Source organism: Vigna angularis, chromosome 6 (assembly GCF_016808095.1).
Source record: "Vigna angularis cultivar LongXiaoDou No.4 chromosome 6, ASM1680809v1, whole genome shotgun sequence".
Lineage (NCBI taxonomy): Eukaryota > Viridiplantae > Streptophyta > Magnoliopsida > Fabales > Fabaceae > Vigna > Vigna angularis.
This window is the reverse complement of record NC_068975.1, coordinates 1,853,172-1,873,746: the sequence shown is the minus strand read 5'-3', so window position 1 is coordinate 1,873,746 and position 20,575 is coordinate 1,853,172. Positions and strand designations below refer to the sequence as shown.

Genomic DNA, 20,575 nt, shown 5'->3' with positions numbered 1-20,575 from the left:
GTTTGATAGTTTTTACTTTGGTTGTTGTATATTAAGTTGGTCTTTGTTTTTTAAAAAAATTTAATTGTATCTTAAATTTTTGAAAAAATGTCTCAATTTTTGAACAAAAATTAATGGTATGTTACTGATCAAGATTTGATTTTTTTAAATATTTTTAAAAGAATTATTTTCCGTTTTGTAATAGATTTTGTTGTCACGTGATATGTGATATTGTTAATGTTATGTGGTATAAAACTTTCAATTATTGTTTTTATTTTAATTTAGTTTCTATATTTGTTTTATTGATTTAATTTAATTTTAATTTATTTTAAATAAAACAATATTATCTTTCTCTACATTAAGATAATTTATTATTTGTATAAATATTATATTAATATTTTTATTAAAAATAACATTTTAACAAATATTATTATATATTATTAATTTTCTGTAGTGTTAGTTATACCTTATAAACTTTTTAATGAAAGTGTTTTAGGTTTAATTAGTCAGATGGTTTTTTCTTTGGTGGCTTTGTATTAGGTTGGTCTTTGTTTGAAAAAAAAATTAATTGTCTTAATTTTTGACAAAGTTAATGGTATGTTATGTATCAACATTTGATATTTTTTAATATTTTTAAAAGAATTATTCTGTTTTGTAAAAGTTTTTGTTGTCACTTGTAGTTCGTGGTGTAATATGTAATATTGTTAGTGTTACATGATAGAATTTTATGGTGATATATGATATTGTTAGTGCTATATGGTAGAACATTTTTAGATGTTATTGTTTTGATTTTAATTTAGTTTTTATATTTATGTTATTAAGTTGATTTAATTTTAATATTTTTAAATTAAACAATATTATCTTTCTTTACATTAAATAATGAAAATTTATCATTTGTATAAGTGTTACATTAATATTTTTACTAAAAACAACTTTTTAACAAATTATATTATTATATATTATTAATTCATTATTTGATAATAATGATTTTAATAACTAAATTTTAAAAAAAAATTTAGTATATATATAAATAATAGATTTGATTCCAATTAAAAGATCGTCTAATTAAAAGATGATTAAATTTATTGTTTATATAAATATTATTAATTAATTAATTTTTATTAAAAACATAAATTAAAAGTATATTGATTTTAAATATTTTCTTTTGTAAAAATATTTATACAATTTTAATCTTGTAAAAGATATGATTAATAAACATGAATTAATAATATATAATAATGTAATATATTAAACAAATTAATTTAAATAAAAATATTATTATAATATTTATATAAATAATAAATTTTGTTTTATTTTAAAGAGAGACAATTTTTTTTTATTTTGAAAAAAATAAAATTAAATATTGTTTAAGATAAATGTAGAAATTAAATTGAAATTAAGATAATGATAATGTTTTGTCACACGATGTTGTATGTATTATATTAAGAACTTGATAAATAACAAAAACTTTTACAAGAAAATATATATTTTTTAAAATAATATAAAATTAAAAAAACCATGGCATGCTATTGTTAGTAACTTTTGTTTAATTTTTGTTCATAAAATATCTGATTGAGACAATTTTTTAAAGGGTTAAAACACAATTTAATTTTTTTTTTAAAGTGAAGACTTAACATACTCTCACAAAAATGAGGATTATAAAAGTGAGGACTATTGGATTAATTAAGCCAATGTTTTTAAATTGAAGCAGGAGTTTTCTTATAAATAATAAATTTAGGCTTCCAAAATTGAAATGTTTTTACTTTTTAAATTATTATCCTTTACTTTTAATTTGATTATAGTTAAATAAATTGATTAAATCAAACATTTAAAATCATTAATTAAGTGCATAAGTTGAGTATAAATAATTAATTTATAATTCATTTTAATAATAATAATAATAATATATTTTTGAATTATAAAAGGTTTCATAAAAAATAATAAGAAAAATAAATATAAATGATACTTATAATTTTATTGTAGGTAATTTTACTTTTTGTATGTATTGGTTTTTTTAAAGATAGTTATTTTAATATTAACAATTTACTCAATAGGTAAGATAAAATGGTAAAAAATTATAAACATAAGAGAGGAGAATTCTGTTTATCCTAGTGGAAATACTTGTATTATTTTTTCTTATTATGAGTATTATAAGAATAAATAACTTTTTAATTTTATTTTATAGATAATTTGTGTATTTGTATATTTTTATGAATAGTTATTTAAGTTTAAAAGAATCATGTTCTCGGTAAGACTTTGGAAAATTATGATAAAATAAATAAATGAGGTTAAATCAATATTTCAAATATAAGATGAAAGGGTGCAATAATGATTTAATTAAAAGATATTAGATATTATTAAAAGATAATAGATATTGTTAGGTATTAACAAGAGATAATTAAATATTTTAAAAAGATTTATTTAAAATGTTATGCTGCACAATACTATGAACAATTGCACTGACTTATTGTCACAGTACAAAATCATAGTTTTATTCCTTCAAGTTACAAGATTCCTTCATACAATTTGCATCAGTATAGCCTTCTACCTTTAAGTTTCCATGATTTGAGAACAAAATTCCTTTTTTAGGAGTTGACTTCAAATATCTCAAAATCCTCTCAACAACATCCATATGAAGCTTTCGTGGGTCATGCATAAATTGACTAACAACATTCACTGCATAGGTAATATCTGGACGTATATGAGACAAATAATTAATTTTCCTACCAGTCTTTGATATCTCCCTTTGTCTATGCTTTTGAATTTGAACATTGAAAGAGTTTATGATTTTCTTCAATTGGTGTATCAATTGGTTTACTTCCAAACAACCTAGTTTTCGATAATAAATCAATAGTATATTTTCTTTGACATAGAAAAATACCATGTTTTGATCTAGGTACTTTAATACCCAAAATATATTTGAAGTTTCCAAGTTATTTCATCTTAAATTCAGATGCAAGGTATTGTTGTAAACTAGAAATCTCATCTTCGTCATTTCCTCTAACAATCATGTCATCTACATTTATAATCAAAGTTGTAATTTTTCTTTTTCCTCTCTTAAAAAATAAGGTGTGATCAGAGTTACTTGCTCTATAGCCAAAAGTCTTCATAGACTTGGTAAACCTTTCAAAGCATGCTCTTGAAGATTGTTTTAATCCATATAGAGTTTTTTTTAATTTGCAAACCTTCATTCCAATTGAATCTGTCATGTCTGGTGGAGAATCCATATAGCATCCAGAAAACCAAAATATGACAAATCTATTGCAAAGAAGACAACTGCAAACATATGCATTATAATTCTGCATATCAACACAACTCTCATCATGTAGTCGCAAATTTATAAAGATAAAACAAAATCCACTAAATGGAAGAACATGCATGAAAAATATGAACCAATAATTTAGATAGTTCTGCTGGTTGCAAGACAGACAACCATTCAAATGATACATGATTTCTTAAATTGAATACAAGAGACATATAGTCTGTGTATCATAAGGAAAAGAAATAAATCGTCAAACCTTCTATTTGGAGTCTGTATGACCAAGATGCAGCTAACTTTGACATACTCCAAACAGATAGCTGCGGTTTTGAACCATGTGATACGGACAAAAGAAGATAATCTGAGCCTTCTAGCAAAGACCAACCTCGTGATAGGCTAGCGAAAAACACAACAAATTAGAGATAATGGGGAATGAGGTACTTAATGAATCCTAAACTATATAACCCAAAAGCAATATCATACCTATGCACACTCAAATACAACAAATGAGAATTATTTTCTCGCCTGTTTTCTTATTCTTGGATAAAATATATTATAGATTCTAAATATATGACTAAATTGGTTTTAATTCTTCAACAAGAAATTGTCGGTTTTGGTCTTCATAAGCTTAATAATTTTTAAAATTGGTTCCTGACATCACTTTTAGCGGCATGGCATATGCATCGCCTGTTTTGATGCATACTGCTAGATAATTAACTACAATTTACAGTACATTGATGGCATGACAGAGACCTTAAGATGCCTACCAAGGGTTGAGTCAATACTTCATCTTTATTCACATATAAATGTAGGCATCTTTCTATTAAATTCTGGATCTGTTTTGTGCCATTGGTTAATCTTGAACCGGACTGCTTATACAGTCATGAATGCCACGATGACCATTTGACAGACCGAGCGGCTATATCCAACAACCGAACAGTCATCCTTAAATGATGATTAGGCTGGATAGAGATTAACTTCCGATAAAACATGATTAACATCAATTGGATCACGATGATTAGGTCGTTAGTAATTGAAAACACATTTCGAAATCTATAAATATAGGTTTGAAGTAAAAAAGGTAGGTGTTTGCATTTATTATGCATTGAACTCGCCATATCTTTACTGACTTTGACAACGGACTACCTTCTGGAGTTAACCTCCCAATTTAACTGAGCAGTTTGAAGGACAAATGATGACAAAGACGAGCATCAGGAAATCCAGGTTTTAGTAAACAGATAACCTCGACCTCATAACTGGAAATTTTTGACACCCACCAGGGGCTCGAGGAAGCAAAAGACAACCCAGTGGTGACCATTAGGAGAGTCGAGTGAACAACAAGATTCTATGGAGCTGATCAGGAAAATGCAACGCCAGATGCAAGAAATGAAAATGAGGTACAAAGTGGAGTTAGCGACGTTAAGGGCCGAGAATGCAATCGCACGCTAGGAGAAGATGATCCAACATTCGATGTCGGGCGCTCTTGGCCAGTTGAACCTAAACAAGTAGGTTGAGGTGTCGACCAAGGTGATCCAAGAAGGAAGCACATGAGCACGCAAGGGAGCTCCTTCGGTATAGATGGTCCACATGGTCGGTCTGCTACCATTTACCCCAACCATCATGGAGACGTCCTTGCCCAAGTGGTGGATTCCCCCGACGTTTGAGAAGTATGATGAGTCAACTGACCTAGACGAGCATTTGATGATGTTTGTCAATCTAATGCCCTTCTACACGTCATGCGACCTGTGTGGTGGAGGGCCTTCTCCTTATCACTGAAGGGGAAGGCGTTGGCGTGATTCAACTCCTTACCAACCAACCCTGTGGACAACTTCTCCACCTTCTGCACCTTGTTTGTCGGCAGTACACGACTAACAGGATCCAGAACCTGACTCGCCTAGCCTTAGTCAACACCTCGCCTAACCTTGGTCAACACCAAGTAGGAGAAGGACGAGTTGCTACGGGCTTTGATGGACCGTTACAAGAAGATCTCACAACAGATCAAAGATGTTAGCCATGAGTTTGCTCTACATCACATTTCCATGACTCTGAGAATTGGATCATTCGTTGATAGTCTTTGCATGAAACCAACAAAGACTATGGAGGAGTTGCAAGAACGGGTGACAAAGTTTATGTGAGTGGAGGACATGCGGGAATACCACAAGAAGCAGCAACAAGAAGCCGCAAGCACAAGAGACGAGAAGAAGGAGGGAAAGAACCAAGTCGCTGGTGGTGATAAGGGGAACAACTCCCAACCGAAGATCTCCTCGAGGTCAAAGTCCCACCAATATACACCCTTGAACAACTTGGTAGAGTATGTTGATAGCTTGATGTGGAGCCCAAGTAACTCAGTGGAGAAAGTGAACAACTTAGATAACTTGATGGAGCGTTCAAATTATTGGGATAAACTTAAATTTTAGGGTTTTATTAATAATTTTGTTTAAATCTTATTTTATTAGTTTTGGGTCTAGTAATACTTAGTTTGATTTGATAGAGATAAAATAGGGATAGGTAGTTATGATTTTCTGTTTATCTAGGTACAATATTATTTTATGATAGATTAAACAAATTTTATTTTTAAGATAGCTGATATTTTATTTTCAGATTTTATTTTTATTTTTGTAATATTGTAAGTATCACAGCTATTTAAAGCCTTTTAATTATCAATGAATAATAGACTCAATTTTAGGAAAATATCAGAGTGTGTGTATCGTGAGATTTTCTCAATAGTGGTATCAGAGCTTTATGCTCTGAGTACCGAGAAGAGGTTCCTCCTAACCGAGTTGTGGAAAAGATCTTGAGAAATCTGACGGATGATTTTGAAAGTATCGTGGTCACTATTGAAGAGACAAAGGTTTTGTCAACTCTCACTGTGGAGGAGTTAGCTGGGTCATTAAAAGCCCACGAATTGAGGAAGAAAAAGAAAAAGAGGGAACCTGACGATCAAGCACTATAGGTACATGTTGACTCGAATAAAACTCGGATTACTCAGAACCGAGGTCCTGACGGCAGATGGCGAGGAAGCCGAGGACGAGGTGGACGTGGCCGAGGTAATTTTGAGAATGATAATGAAGAGCAAACCGGTCAGAAGAATTGACGTGATCGAGGACAAGGAAAAGGCCGAGGAGATCAGTCAAGAGTTGAGTTTTTTAAGTGTGGCAAGTATGACCACTATGTAAACGAGTGTAGATCAAGCAATGCTACAATTGAGGTAAGACATGCCATATTGCAAACTATTGCAAGGCAGAGATAAAGGGGGAGACGAATCTCCTTACTGAAGATGTAAAAGAACTGTTGTTGGCAAAGAGCTCGAATACAATAGACATGGAAAATTCAGTATCAATAATGGATGAAGTGATCTCGTTAAAAGGTGGGACAAATGTGGAAAGGGAACTCAAACAAAAAGATTAAGAGATTCAGCGGATAGGGAGGCTTCTGGATAAAGCTAATGAAATTATGAATAAACAGAGGGTTGAGCTTAAAGATCTGAAGAAGATGACTCTTGAAAAGGAAGAGAAAACATCTAGCGTTCTTGAACCAGATAAAAATAGGGAAGAAGAAGATGAAGAAGAAATGTAGGCTGATGAGATTTCTACCAACTTGGTATGGTATCTAGATACTAGGGCAAGCAATCATATGTGTGAAAACGATAACTTTTTTTTTATAAACTCACCAATGTGGAGGCCAAATTTATGTCTTTCGGAGATGACTCCAAGGTGGTTGTGAAAGGGCGTGGAACAATCCGACATATGCAGAAGAATGGACGAGTTGGAGAGATTAGGGATGTTTACTATGTTCCGGAGCTGAAGAGCAATATTTTAAGCATGTGTCAGATAATGGAAAAAAGTAATTCAATTTTTATGAAAAATCAGGTATTGTATTTAAAGGTAAAACATGGTCGTCTAACAACCTAGGTAAAAGCAAAGAAGAATCGGTTGTATGAACTGAAGCTGAAAATCTTGGAGAGAAAATGTTTGAAACAAGATATGACTAGTAAGAGCTTGGATAACTCCAACTCAAATATGATTAAAAGAAGCAAACCCGGTGTGGGATGATGCACATTGAAAACCGAATGAAGGAAGGAAGAATTTGAGTTTATGGAGAGTTTGTTGGGATAAACTTAAATTTTAGGGTTTTATTAATAATTTTGTTTAAATCTTATTTTATTAATCTTGGGTCTAGTAATATTTAGTTTGATTTGATATAGATAAAATAGAAATAAATAGTTATGATTTTTTGTTTATATAGGTACAATATTATTTTATGATAGATTAAACAGATTTTAATTTTAAGATAATTGATATTTTATTTTTATTTCCATAATATTGTAAGTATCACGGTTATTTAAAACCTTTCGATTATTAATGAATAACATACTCAATTATATAGTGTGTATGGTGAGATTTTCTTAACACTAATAACGTGGATAACAGTATTATGTAATCGATTAACAAATCACATTCTGGATACAAATAAACCCAGTTGAAAGTCATGCACCCACTGGCTACTTCCAAATAGAAGTCGTGCACCCCTTGACAACTTCAAAGTTGAACCTTGACAACTTTCAAGTTGAACCTTCGACAACTTTCAAGTTGAAGTCATGAACCTCTCGCAACTTTTGATTCTAACAAATTGACTAGGAAAGTCGTGTAGAGATGTACGATTTCTTCTTTTAAATTCGTTGGACCTGCACACTACTTGTGTATTCTAGTAAATCTTTTAAAATTTGCCTATTCCTGTCATTTTGGCACCAAATGTGCCTAGTTTGGTAAAAAACATATACATGTGTGTTTAAATTCTTCGTAGGAATTTACTTTGAGTTGAACTCAAGTTAAAAAAAATATTGTAACTTAATTTTTAAGTTTAGTTCTTAGTACGTGTTGAATTAAAACTAAAAGTTGGTTTCAATGCTACAAGTAGAATTAAAAGACACCTTGAGTTTTTCGGGACGCAACTAACCAATTCTTCCAAAATCATGAATTTTGATGCCAAATTTGACTAATACAGGATACTTTATTTGTTTTGTACGGTGGGGTAGTTCATTTTTCTAAATTTTGTGTGATTGAATAGTTTATTTTCTGGAATGTTGAATGGTTGAATAGTTAATTTTTCTGAAGTTTTGTATGATTGAAAAGTTGACTTTCTGGAATATCGAATGGTTGAATAGTTGATTTGACTAGTTTATTTTTCTTGAGTTTTTCTTTTCTTGCATGCAGGTTTTGATGAATGTTTTTTGTTTCCCACCTGAAGTTCATGATTTGAATGTCCAGATCAAAGGGTTTACTCGGTCTCAATAACATTCATAAATGTATTGATCGTGACGGTTGGTATTATCAACTTTTGAAAGGGAATACTTTCCCATTCCCAATTGAAATCAACCCCTTTTGTTTATAGTTGAAATACATTGCATAATCACATTCAATTGCTTGGTCTATTGAGATTCTTGTATTTTATCTTGATTAACTTTATCCGACTGATCGTGTATTGTGTTGTTTGATTGTGATATCATTGAACAAAAGTTGTGTTCCATGCTTACTTTCACCATTTGAATCACGAAACCAAGATTGTGCTGTGCTCCATTTCTCCATTTGAACAAACTTTCAGGAATATCTTACCAAACACGGGAAAATGGTGGATCAAAATAGTAGTTCCTCATGGTTAAAATGCCTGAACAATATGAGTAGCATGGTTATGAGGAACGACCATGGAGGTGTGACTGTGGAAGTCGGTGGTGAGGAAGGTTATGCAGTGCGCAATGCTCGAAAAAAGGAGTTGGTTGAAGTTCCTTGGAAAGGGGCACCAACCATGGCTCATCTCTTTGAGCAATCCTGTGAACAATTCAACCACAATCCATTTCTTGGTACAAGAAAATTACTGCAAAAGGAGTTTGTTCAATCTAGTGATGGCAGAAGGTTTGAGAAGGTTCACTTGGGAGACTATGAATGGAAAACCTATGGAGAGGTGTTTGCTTGTGTGTGCAATTTTGGTTCTGGAATTATCAAGTTAGGGCACAGTGTAGATAGCCGTGTTGCCATTTTCTCTGATACAAGGGCTGAGTGGCTCATTGCCCTTCAGGTAAATTTCCTTCATTTCATTCAATCATTCCATTTTCTTTGGGTTTAACTGTTCTGCATTCACACATTGTAATGAAAATCTTGCTAAACTTCAGGGTTGCTTCAGGCAGAATGTAACAGTTGTTACTATTTATGCTACACTTGGTGAAGATGCCTTGGTCCATTCGCTAAACGAGGTAAGAAGTTATTATAGTATAAAAATTTCAAACTTTTTTAAGCAAAGATTAGTATCAAAGGTATCACTTTCCAACAAAGTTGACATCTTATAGTTCATCAATTATATGTCTTGTGCCAAAAAGAAAAAATAAAAGAAAGAAAAAAAAAACGTCAATCAAAGGGACCAAACCAAAACTCATGAGAAAAGTCAAATAGACCTAAATTCAGGCTAACCAATCCTATTTCTGAAGAGGCTAAACTTATTGCAATAGGTAAGGAATGCAACCACTTGAAAGTAATACAGTTTTGATTTCTAATTCGCGATTTGATTTTCTATGGTTTTAATTTCCTTCTTTTAGAAAACATGCGATTTTGATATAATCTTTAACATATTCATGACAAGTATTGTTAAAAATAATTGAAATGTAAAAAAACAAAATTGAGGATTTGACCAAAATATGGAGACTAAAATCACGAAAAAAAATACAGAGGGATTAATACATCATTGGCGGGAGATTAAAGAAGGAGCACACTTACTATTAAGTCATTACTGTAGCTGGTATAAGGAGCATCTTAGAGACTGTATAATGAGATGAAAATAGTTGGATTTGATGAGGAGACAAATCCAAAATGGTGAATGATTATAGATACTGAAAGTGGTAGACATTTTCTCACTTTTTGCTTTGGGATGTGAACAGACTGAAGTGTCTACTCTGATATGCGAGTCCAAATTGTTGAAGAAGTTGAATGCAATCAGATCAAGACTAGTCTCTATCCAAAATGTCATTTACTTGGAAGATGATAACAGTGATGAAGATGCTTTCTCAGGAAGTTTGAGCAACTGGACAATTGCCTCTTTTAGTGAAGTTGAGAAACTTGGTAAAGAAAATCCTGTTGAACCAAACTTGCCTTCCAAGAATGCCATTGCGGTTATCATGTACACAAGTGGCAGTACAGGTCTGCCAAAGGTTTGTTTCTTATTCACGTTTTGTAACAGGCGTTCCTTTCTGTGTTTACAGACTCTTATTCATGTTCTTAATCATGCATGTTTTCAAAGTGCTTTGTTCAGATTCATATTCTTAACAGTCCCAACAATTGTAGTTCAGAAACATGAGTACACTTTGTTATTGGTATGACTTTATTGTCATCAATGACTATGGGTGATAAAATATCCACAGGAACCATATTAAGGCAGTGAATAAATATAATGAAAATTTTCCTGTCTGGAATAGTCCTCAGTTCCTTGGTTTCCTCTGATTTGACAGGGTGTTATGATTACTCATGGGAATATGGTAGCCACAACAGCAGCTGTTATGACAGTGATTCCAAATTTAGGTAGCAAGGATGTGTACATGGCATACTTGCCCCTTGCTCATGTTTTTGAGATGGCAGCAGAGGTAATTTCCTTAGTCTTGTTCCAACTGTAAAAGTAGCTGATGATATTATCTCTTAAGAATCTAACTTACTGTGGCTGTCCAGTCTGTTATGCTAACTGCAGGTTGTGCCATCGGTTACAGCTCTATTCTGACTTTGACTGACTCATCCAGTAAAATCAAGAAAGGAACCAGGGGAGATGCCAATGTTTTAAAGCCCACCCTTTTGGCAGCTGTACCTGCTATTATTGATCGTATTCGGGATGGAGTTGTAAAGAAGGTGTGAATCAAACTACCAAACTAACTTTTTATATATATAGTAAATTGGAAAGAAAATGGTACGCTTGCTAGCCAACTCTAAAAGTAATATAGTACTTCACCAATTCGTTAACTACTAAACTCAACCTTAGCTCATGGATGGTTTATGGTCAGATGCCTTAGCTACTCTTGTTTAGCCTTTTACATCAGCAAAGAGGAAGAGCACAGACATTTATTGTAGGCTGCGTATTGATTTTGGTATCCAACCATTTGAATAGATAATTTAACAACTCCAAATGAAATTTGACAACAAACACATGAGAACTAGAGGCTAAATTAACGGATCTATTAGGTTTGACAATATCTTGGATTTCGTTGCAGTTTTGATATGACTTAATTTTGGTTGTTTCTGTAAGAAATCTGAACAAGGTAGAGGGAATAACATGCAGCTTTATCCCACTTGATAAGCCCTGCTACATGGATCATATAATGCTATTGATTCTATAGAACAAAGTTCTCAATACATTAATTTATAGTGAACTATTTTACAATGGTTTCTCCTAAACATTGACTCTTTTAGTTCAATAATGTTATAGGATAAAAGGGTTATTCCTTGAAAGAATTAAAGGGAGACAATTTAGTTAGAGGGGGATTAGTTGGATGAATAGTTTTTTCTTTACAAATTGTAAAATCTAGCTGTTTTTCTATCACTTTCCCTTTCTATTGAATGTTTTATACTGGCAACTAAATAGTTATTCTCTTCCGTGCTCTTTCCTATAATGTACTTAGGTTGAGGATAGAGGGGGGCTTGTGAAGAATCTTTTTCATTTTGCATATCAGCGCAGACTGACAGCTGTAAAAGGAAGCTGGCTTGGAGCATGGGGATTGGAGAAGTTGGTGTGGGAAACCATTGTCTTTAAGAAAATCCGTGCTGCACTTGGAGGAAAACTCCGTTACATGCTTTGTGGGGGAGCCCCTTTATCTAAAGATTCACAAAACTTTATCAATATCTGCATGGGGTAATTTTTATACTGCATATTATTAGAACTAACTCTTAATCTGATTTTCTTTCTGATAGTAAGTGAAAGATACAACAATAGCGAAAGCCCTATCTAACTAATAAGATAGGCTATATAGAATGGGGAGCATTATTGAGCTTGGTTCAAGACTCAACACTTAAAAAATATTTTTTATCTAATAATAGATATAAGTTCTCCGGTGTAATGTAACAGACTAAAAAAACAATAAATAAAATCATACTTTTCTCAGAAATTCTGTTCTCCTTTTCTCTATTGAATTCTAACGACATTCTGTCCTTTCATATTTTCTTGTCAGCAGGGTTACTATTGGGCAAGCATATGGCCTGACTGAAACATTTGCAGGGGCTACATTCTCAGAGTGGTACGACCACAAGGTGGGGCGTGTTGGTCCACCTCTTCCTTGTTCCTACATTAAGGTATGTCAGATATTCCATCAACGAAGAATCAGCGTGGTGTTTTTTCTAAACCCTGCATAATCACAGAAATTGCATTGATTTATGTAACAGTCTTTAATTATTACAATCTCATAATTGTGCATAATTAAACTTTGCGCACAATTAAGTTGCAGTAAGTACCACTTATGAGCCACAAACGGGAGAAACTTGACTTCTTTAATGTGTGTTGTATAGCTTGTTTCTTGGGAAGAGGGAGGGTATTTGACATCAGACAAACCAATGCCGCGTGGAGAGATTGTAGTTGGGGGATTCAGTGTAACCGCTGGTTATTTTAAGAATCAAGAAAAAACTGATGAAGTGTTCAAGGTAATTTTCAAACATTCAGCTACACGCCTATAATTATTTCCTTTTTAATTTTCATTCAAATGCTCCAATATCTACCTTTGCTGATGTATGCCACACGGATAATTTTTTTAACTTAGCACAGGTTGATGAGCATGGTATGCGTTGGTTTTATACTGGTGATATTGGACAATGCCATCCTGATGGGTGTCTTGAGATCATAGATAGGAAGAAGGACATTGTCAAACTTCAGCATGGAGAATATGTCTCTCTTGGAAAGGTTACTCAAATTATTCCACGCCGTTCACAAAATTCTTACTAAAATTTTCAACTTGTATATTAATTACTCTTTCATTTTTTTTTCTTAATTGCAGGTTGAGGCAGCATTATCATCATGTGATTATGTGGATAATATAATGGTTTATGCAGACCCCTTTTACAATTACTGTGTGGCTCTAGTCGTTGCTTGTAATCATTCCCTGGAAAAGTGGGCCCAACAAGCTGGTATTGAGTACAAAGATTTTCCTGATATGTGTAACAAACAGGAAACTGTCACCGAGGTCCTACGATCTATTTCTAAGGTTAGCCAACTTGTACATGCTTCCTTGCTTGCTAGCACATAACCAAGATATAACTGATAGATTGTCAAATACCAGAATCAAAAATGGAGATTTTATCATAGTATACATTTCCATGGGTTGCAGTGTTAAGATAGCAAATCATTCATCGGTCTCCACCTAAAAACAAAAATATTCATAAAGTTGGTGTTTGACATGGTATGAAAGCCTCAATTAATTGGTCTGAAGGTTGATCTTTCCTGTAGTATCTATATTGCCTCACATTTATGTTAGGAAACTCCCCTTCGGGTTTCTGTTCTTTCCTTTTACCTATTGTTAAAATTTGATAATATTTCTTTAGTCGGATGAAGCTTTCTATGTCGAGCTTTTTGTCTGAAGGATATTTCCTCATCAGGCACTTCATCTACTTCTTCGTCATCTGTTGGTCATTTAATTAACATAGGTTGCCTCTGATAACGTCTGAAAAGACAAAGTTTACGCTTTGTTCTCTGTTTTTCTTTCACCAAAACACTACCTGTTGAGAGAAAGTAAATTTTTGTTATGATTATCTTTTTCTGAAAAGTGTCATATGGAGTGTGGCCTTATGTGCCTTTATAAACAACTCTTGGGGTTATTTTTCTGTTTGAGTTCATTTTTGTGATTGTGGAGTTTTATCTTATAATAATACATGAAACCTGAAAAATAAGAGTTGAGAGAAGACAAATAGTTAGTGTTTCGGCCGGGTTTGGCGCGATCCTACTAAAGCACTCCTAATTGTATTGAAGACTGGGTGTATGCTAGAGACCGGACGGACGGAACTGTTCAATGCGCTGCAGGATGAAGACCGGGCGAGCTTTGTTCCAAGCGGGCTACCATTGGGAGATGGACGGACACGTTGAGGGGTGGACGGATTCATTGAAGGCCGGACGGCCACCTTGATCTTCCCATGTTCCAAGTTGTTCGTTCTCCCTCCTCCTCCGAGCCGGGCGGGCGGGTACCTGTCAAAGGCACTCCGACGCTCAAGTTAGTAATGTAACCGAGCGGTAAGTAATGCATGTATATAGTGCATCCTATGCAACCTGTCCAGAAATCATACCTAGGACTCTTATTTATACTGGTTGTAATGGGCTTTTACCTTTAGCCGGCCTAATGGCGGTCCAATCACACCTTAATCTCCATTAGGGGCTTTAATGAGCTATTATCATTTGTAATATGACCATATGGCCGGTCGGCCGGTATGGGCGGTCATCCTGGATAGAACCGTTCGGTTCGCGGGGTCGGGGGACCATATGGTATACCAACCTTAGGGAGAGTTGGACTCAGGGAGCCGTTCGGTTTTGGGTGCATGAGAGACCGTACGGTACACTGGGGACCGTACGGTACATCAGCCCCTCAAGCCTGAGCATGATGTTAATTATGCGAAGGGGTTTTGTAGATGGCTTTCCTGAAAAGGATGAGTTCTCTTATTTGCTTTCGTCTCTGAGTCCCTTTTGCTTGTTTGAATGGATGAGAGGCAAAAGCGGGTAACAAATCGTGGAGATCCGCTGTTGCTTACTGACGGTGAGGGTCGACCGGGATTCCATTTGAAGAAGAACAATTGTGAGGCCAAATGACAGAATGCTTAATGCCAACTTTGGGAAAGTACTTGGGGCCACGGATGGCCAAGCCATTGGGGTTGAAAAGTTGAGGTCAAGTTGTGACCGGATGACTGAGGGCAGGTGGCCGTAATCGAATGGATGGGGCTGGATGGTTGATTGCCAAACTTGGCTAAGTAATTGTGATGTCATGGACGGCCGAGAAGTTGAGACCTTTGCGGGCCGATTTGTCGAGGCCTTTGGAGGCCGAGATGGCCGAGCGGTTCAGGCCATTGGAGGCCGAGAATTTGAGGCCGTTGGAGGCCGAGAAGTTGAGGCCTTTGGAGGCCAAGAAGCTGAGGCCTTCGGAGGTTGTCAAGATCTGAATGAGTTCACGATGTGTTTAAGTTTCACTTTTTTCGATTGGTGATGGAGAAAATTTGGGTTAATAGTGTTTTTTAAGTTGGATGAAGGATAACGATTATGAGAGAATTGATGATTGATGAGGGAATTGTTGATTGAATATGTCTCTGAAGGTATAGAGATTATGAAATGGAAGAATGATCTCTTGGTGAATGATAGTGAAGATGGGATGAGAGAAGTCTTCCAGAGGAAGAAATTAAAAAAAAAAAATTCAAAGACATGGGTTGAAGGTTTCTCATGGCATGAGGGGAGTCTATTTCTAGCAAGATTCAGAATCTTAGTTAAACAATTTAACCGGCCCCTAGCCAAATCTGTTTTTGGATGCTTTGATGAATAAATGAGACCATTCTTCCACCTTCACAGTTTGTAATCAGTGCACCGTCATTTCTGTCGTTCACCGTGAGCGGGAGTATGTTTCAGCCCCTGCAAGCCCCATCAGTCAGTGATGGCAATCCCTGCAGTTTCTCTCCTTTAGCCACTGCAGGCCCCATCCTTACTTGATGGCAGTTTAGTCCCTGCAGTTTGATCGCTTTCAGCCACTGTAGGCCCCATCAATCAGTGATGGTAATTTAGTCCCTATAGTTTTGTCTCTCTTAGCCACCATAGGCCCCATCCTTACTTGATGGCAATCTAGTCCCTATAGTTTGTTGTTGTCTACCACTGCGTCATCCACTCTTGATGGAAATCTCCTTTGTCAAAGTCATCCTACTTGAAGTTTCATGGTGCTAGTTGAAGTTTCGCTATTGTCCACCACTATCCAACCCATAAGCTGTTGTGAGTTGTTCATTGACTTGTGTTTGCATTTTTGCTATCTGTTGACCATTGTCATTTGGTTGCCACACACTCTTGAAGATGGATCATATATCTTAAGAGGAGTCTCTTTGGCTACGCTGGTTTGAGTCAAATTTGGTTTATAGACATATGTGCATCTTGTTCGAAGCCTAAGTTACGACGTCTATTGTTGATTTTTTTGGATTGAGTTTATTTGTTCCAAGCTTGGTACATACAATTTTTATGCTCCAGCTTGACGGGGAGTGTTAGAATATTTACCCTATTTATCATCATTATATTGTGTCTATTTATCATCATTATATTGTGTCTAGGGTTACCCTATTTATCATATTGTGTTTAGGGCTATCCTATTTATCATATTGTGTTTAGGGCTACCCTATTTATTGTACTTTTGTATCTGAACTTTTTTATATATAGAATGAGAGTGAGAGAGATGTGTCTATTTATCATCATTATATTGTGTATAGGGTTACCCTATTTATCATATTGTGTTTAGGGTTACCCTATTTATCATATTATGTTTAGGGTTACCCTATTTATCATGTACTTTTATATCAAAACTTTCATACATATAGAATGAGAATGAGAGGGGTCTTTCAAGCCCTCGGGAATTATTTTACAGTTTCAATCTCAAGTTTTATGATATTCTTTTCGTAAGTTATTCTCTTTATTTCGAATCTTATTCTATTTAAAGGTTTTTCAAAAGATATCCGTTAGACTGGAGCTTTTGCCTTGAATCTTGTGTCTTCTTTGTCTTGTCATGTGAAGCAGTCATTGGTTAAAGTCAACTTGTCAGAGTAGACTTGCTTTTTTAGTACTTTGATAGAAGTAGGTTGTACTATTTTCTTGGCACAACTTTTGATGGAGAGAACATTTTGTGAATGTCTTCTTTGTCTCTAACGTAAGTGGATGCATGTAGTAGGCTATCTGAACAAAGTAGAGTAGATATGCATGCAATAGATATTTCTTTTCTCTTATCACTTTTGTTGTTTTTGAACGTTGAACATTTAATGACATTTAATGCTTGTTCAAAACAACAAAGTGCTTTTTATATTTTCTACCGTTCGGGTAGAATTTTATCATTTAAACAATTTTGCTAAGATACCAAACATTAATTGAAGCTTCATCGTTGGACGAAGTGAATGGTTTAACTCATGGTATCGTCTTGTCTTTTGTAAACGCTTTATGATTCTGCTTTCTTTAGCTAGAGTGTTTAGCGAGTTATTTTTCATGTGTTTTTGGAATATTAATTGAGACTTTTATAGGACTTACCAAAAACATTATATCGACACTTTCACATTCTTATCTTTTGAGAGTTTGACTTATTACAATTTCGTACATTATAGCTTATGCGTTTAACACAACTCTCTCATTGACGCTTAATGTTTTTGGGAATCGTTTAGTTTAGTGTTTAGGTTAAACTTCAAAACATGTGAGAGCGTTTAGCATTTTAGTCTTATAGACGATTTTTTCTTAACAAAAGGTAAATTGAATAAAAGATGGAAAGAAGAAAAGGGTAAGGGGAAGAAAGGTGGTCACGTTACTTGGGGGTTCTAAGCTACCTAAGATAATGGTGCTGCCACTTGAACCTGGGTTCAAAATAATACTTGGGAGTTCAAAAACACTCAAGAAGAGACTCTCTCAACTCCCTCTAGAAATGGTTGAACATAATAACCTTACTCTAAAAATATTCAACCTCTTACAAGTGATGTAAAGACTCTCTTAAGTAGGCAAAGAGAAGGGTCTTGTGGTAATTACAAAGAAAAGCAACATTCCATAAACTAGGATAACTAAAAGATGAGACATTCTCCAAATCTTTGGGTGCATCTAATCTTCAAAAGGTGCTTTTTAGAAAGTGATTTTATCTCTCCCCATGCATGTGCAGCCCCAAATCTATTATGGGCCTCAACAAATCTTCAAAAAGGTGATTTTCTTTCTTTTCATTCAAGTGTAGCCTATTATGTGCTCTTTCTTTTCAAGATGCTCTCTTTTCCACTCCATGGATGTCCTTTTAGCAAAAGTAAGGATGTGGTGAGGACACTCCCTTGGGCTAGGCCTTTTATTCTTCTAGAAAGTGACAATCTAAAAAAGAGGAGGTGTCACTAACAAACTAACAAACCTACAAAACACAAAACTCAAAGAGTCCTACACTTTATTTAAAGCAAAACTAAACCAAGTAAAAAAAAGAAGGTAAAGAAACTACCCTTACACATGTTTATTTTCCTTGGACTCCTCCATCTTTGGTAGGGATTAGGGGCTCATAATCCTATGAGGTTATATTATGAAAATAAATATGCAATCAAGATAGCTCACAACCTAGCACATGATAGAACTAAACATATTGAAAATGATAGACATTTTATAAAAAAAAACTTAACAATGGCATAATTTGCACTTCATATGTGTCTACTCAAGGAAAACTTGCATACCTACTCACTAAGGGATTGAACAAAAATAACTTTGGGACAATTATATCCAAACTAAGAATGGAGAACACTTATTCACTTGTCAAAATATATTTTGGGAAGTTTTAGATATTATTCCTATTATTTTTAATTATGTATATTTGTTGTGTCTGGTTTTTATTAATGGCATTACAATCCCGGCGATTTGTCCTCCCCCCCCCCCCCACACACCCCATAATAGCCTATTCCTATTTCCAAAATTATGCACAATATATATATATATATATATATATATATATATATATCTATATATCTATATATATATAATGTATGCAATGAGATATAATAAGAAAAAAAAGAAATCATTTTCTTCTAACTTGAGAAGTATGATGAAGCTTCCATTTTATCACACTTTCCGCCTGATGAGTTTTTCCTCATTAAGACGATGCATCTAGTTCTTCATTATCTGCTGCTCATTTAATGAAAATAGGTTGCGTCCGATAATGTTTGAGAAGGCTCATAGCCTACTCTTTTGTTTTTAATTTTTCTTTCACCGATGCGCCATATTCAGTGAAAGCTAACTTTTGTAATGATATTCTTTTTATAGAAAAGTATGATTACTGAGGAATATGATCTTATGTGTCTATGTAAGCACTTTTTGCGATTCTCTTATGGTCATATGAACAACTTTTCTTCATTTTCTCTGTTCCATTACAAATATTTCTACGTTTACTTTGATTTAGTCTCCTACATTGCTAACGCTTTAACACCTATCATTGTTTTAACTGGACATTATTTAATTGAACTGAAGCTTGACGGATAAACTCTGGAGAAATTATATTTCGATTTTCCAAACAATAGTTTTATTTATGATGTAACAATAACAAGGAAATTATAAGTTAATAAGCATTGTGTATTGATCATTAATGGCTACACCTTTATTAATGTCAGGTTGCAAAAGCTACAAAGCTGGTGAAATCTGAAATTCCTGCAAAGATCAAGTTGCTTCCGGATCCATGGACACCTGAATCTGGATTAGTCACTAATGCTCTCAAGATAAAGAGAGAACAGCTGAAAGCCAAATTCAAAGATGATCTTCAAAATCTCTATGTATGAAGTCTTTAATTTTTTTGTCAACATATTGTGCAGTGTAAGTTATGTAATTTGTTTTTTCTTTCTAAATCTGAAAGTGGTGTGTGTGTATTGTTTGTAAATTGTAATTATATACTTCATATGGCATAGCAAAGACATGCATGATATAGTCATGTAGTAATGGAAAGTAATTATGCAACAATACATTCCACTCTATAAATAAGTCATGCCAACTGATACCTAATGTTTTGCTTCCATTAAATATTTCTTAAATGCTCAACGTTCAAAAACAACAAAAGAGATAAGAAAAAACATATATGCCGCATGCACAATTTACTCTAATTTTCCATATAACCTATATTACACGCATTCATAGTGCTACAAATCAAATATCAAAGAGTGAATGTTAGAGACAAAGGAGATATTCACAGAATGTTCCTCACTTGAAGCAAAGTCTAAAAGGATCGTACAACCTACTTCAAGCAAAAGACTGAAAAAACACGCCTACTTTATCAAAAGTTGACTTACACAACGATTGCTGTGAAAAGAAGAAAGAGAAATTACAAGTATCGAGACTACTAATTACAAATCCAGTGTAACAAACATATATTTATGAAGTCTATAAATAGAAGATCTTTCAAGAAGAAAATCAAGAGGATAGCTCAAGAGCTCAAGTAAAGCTTACAACGATATATTCATCCTAAAGAGAAAAAGAGAAAGAGCTCAAAGAAAAAGAATAGATCTGAGCTGAAGAAAAGAGAAAAAAAGAGAAAAAGAAAAAGACTCACTCTCGAGCTTAAGCGTCATATATCTTACCATTGTAAGAGAGAAGAGAGAAACACATGCGAGTGTTTAGACT

The 20,575-nt window shown here is 34.0% G+C and overlaps 1 protein-coding gene across 4 annotated transcripts; it reads left to right on the top strand.

Annotated features, from left to right (window-relative positions):
- Positions 1 to 7,546: 7,546 nt before the first annotated feature.
- LOC108343246 (long chain acyl-CoA synthetase 8) lies at positions 7,547 to 19,948 on the top strand. Of its 4 annotated transcripts, none has more exons than XM_052878709.1 (13): positions 7,547 to 7,892; positions 8,452 to 8,558; positions 8,840 to 9,310; positions 9,405 to 9,485; positions 10,164 to 10,433; positions 10,731 to 10,862; positions 10,945 to 11,118; positions 11,886 to 12,115; positions 12,432 to 12,552; positions 12,766 to 12,897; positions 13,019 to 13,153; positions 13,248 to 13,454; positions 19,576 to 19,948. In XM_052878709.1, the coding sequence occupies exons 3-13, from the start codon at positions 8,864 to 8,866 to the stop codon at positions 19,738 to 19,740; spliced, it is 2,094 nt and encodes a 697-aa protein (XP_052734669.1). In that variant the 5' UTR covers positions 7,547 to 7,892; positions 8,452 to 8,558; positions 8,840 to 8,863; the 3' UTR covers positions 19,741 to 19,948. The 4 variants fall into 4 exon arrangements, with proteins under 4 accessions (XP_052734669.1, XP_052734671.1, XP_052734670.1 ...); XM_052878710.1 differs by lacking the exon at positions 7,547 to 7,892 and adding an exon at positions 8,035 to 8,269; XM_052878711.1 differs by having other exon boundaries at positions 7,551 to 7,892; positions 8,452 to 9,310; positions 12,435 to 12,552; positions 19,576 to 19,946.
- The last annotated feature ends 627 nt before the right edge of the window (positions 19,949 to 20,575 follow it).

Coding starts and splice junctions, on each gene's coding strand:
- LOC108343246 (XM_052878709.1), top strand. CDS start 8,864: ATGGTGGATCAAAATAGTAGTTCCTCATGGTTAAAATGCCTGAACAAT. Junction 11,119..11,885: donor GGGATGGAGTTGTAAAGAAG/GTGTGAATCAAA, acceptor TAATGTACTTAG/GTTGAGGATAGAGGGGGGCT. Junction 12,116..12,431: donor TTTATCAATATCTGCATGGG/GTAATTTTTATA, acceptor TTTTCTTGTCAG/CAGGGTTACTATTGGGCAAG.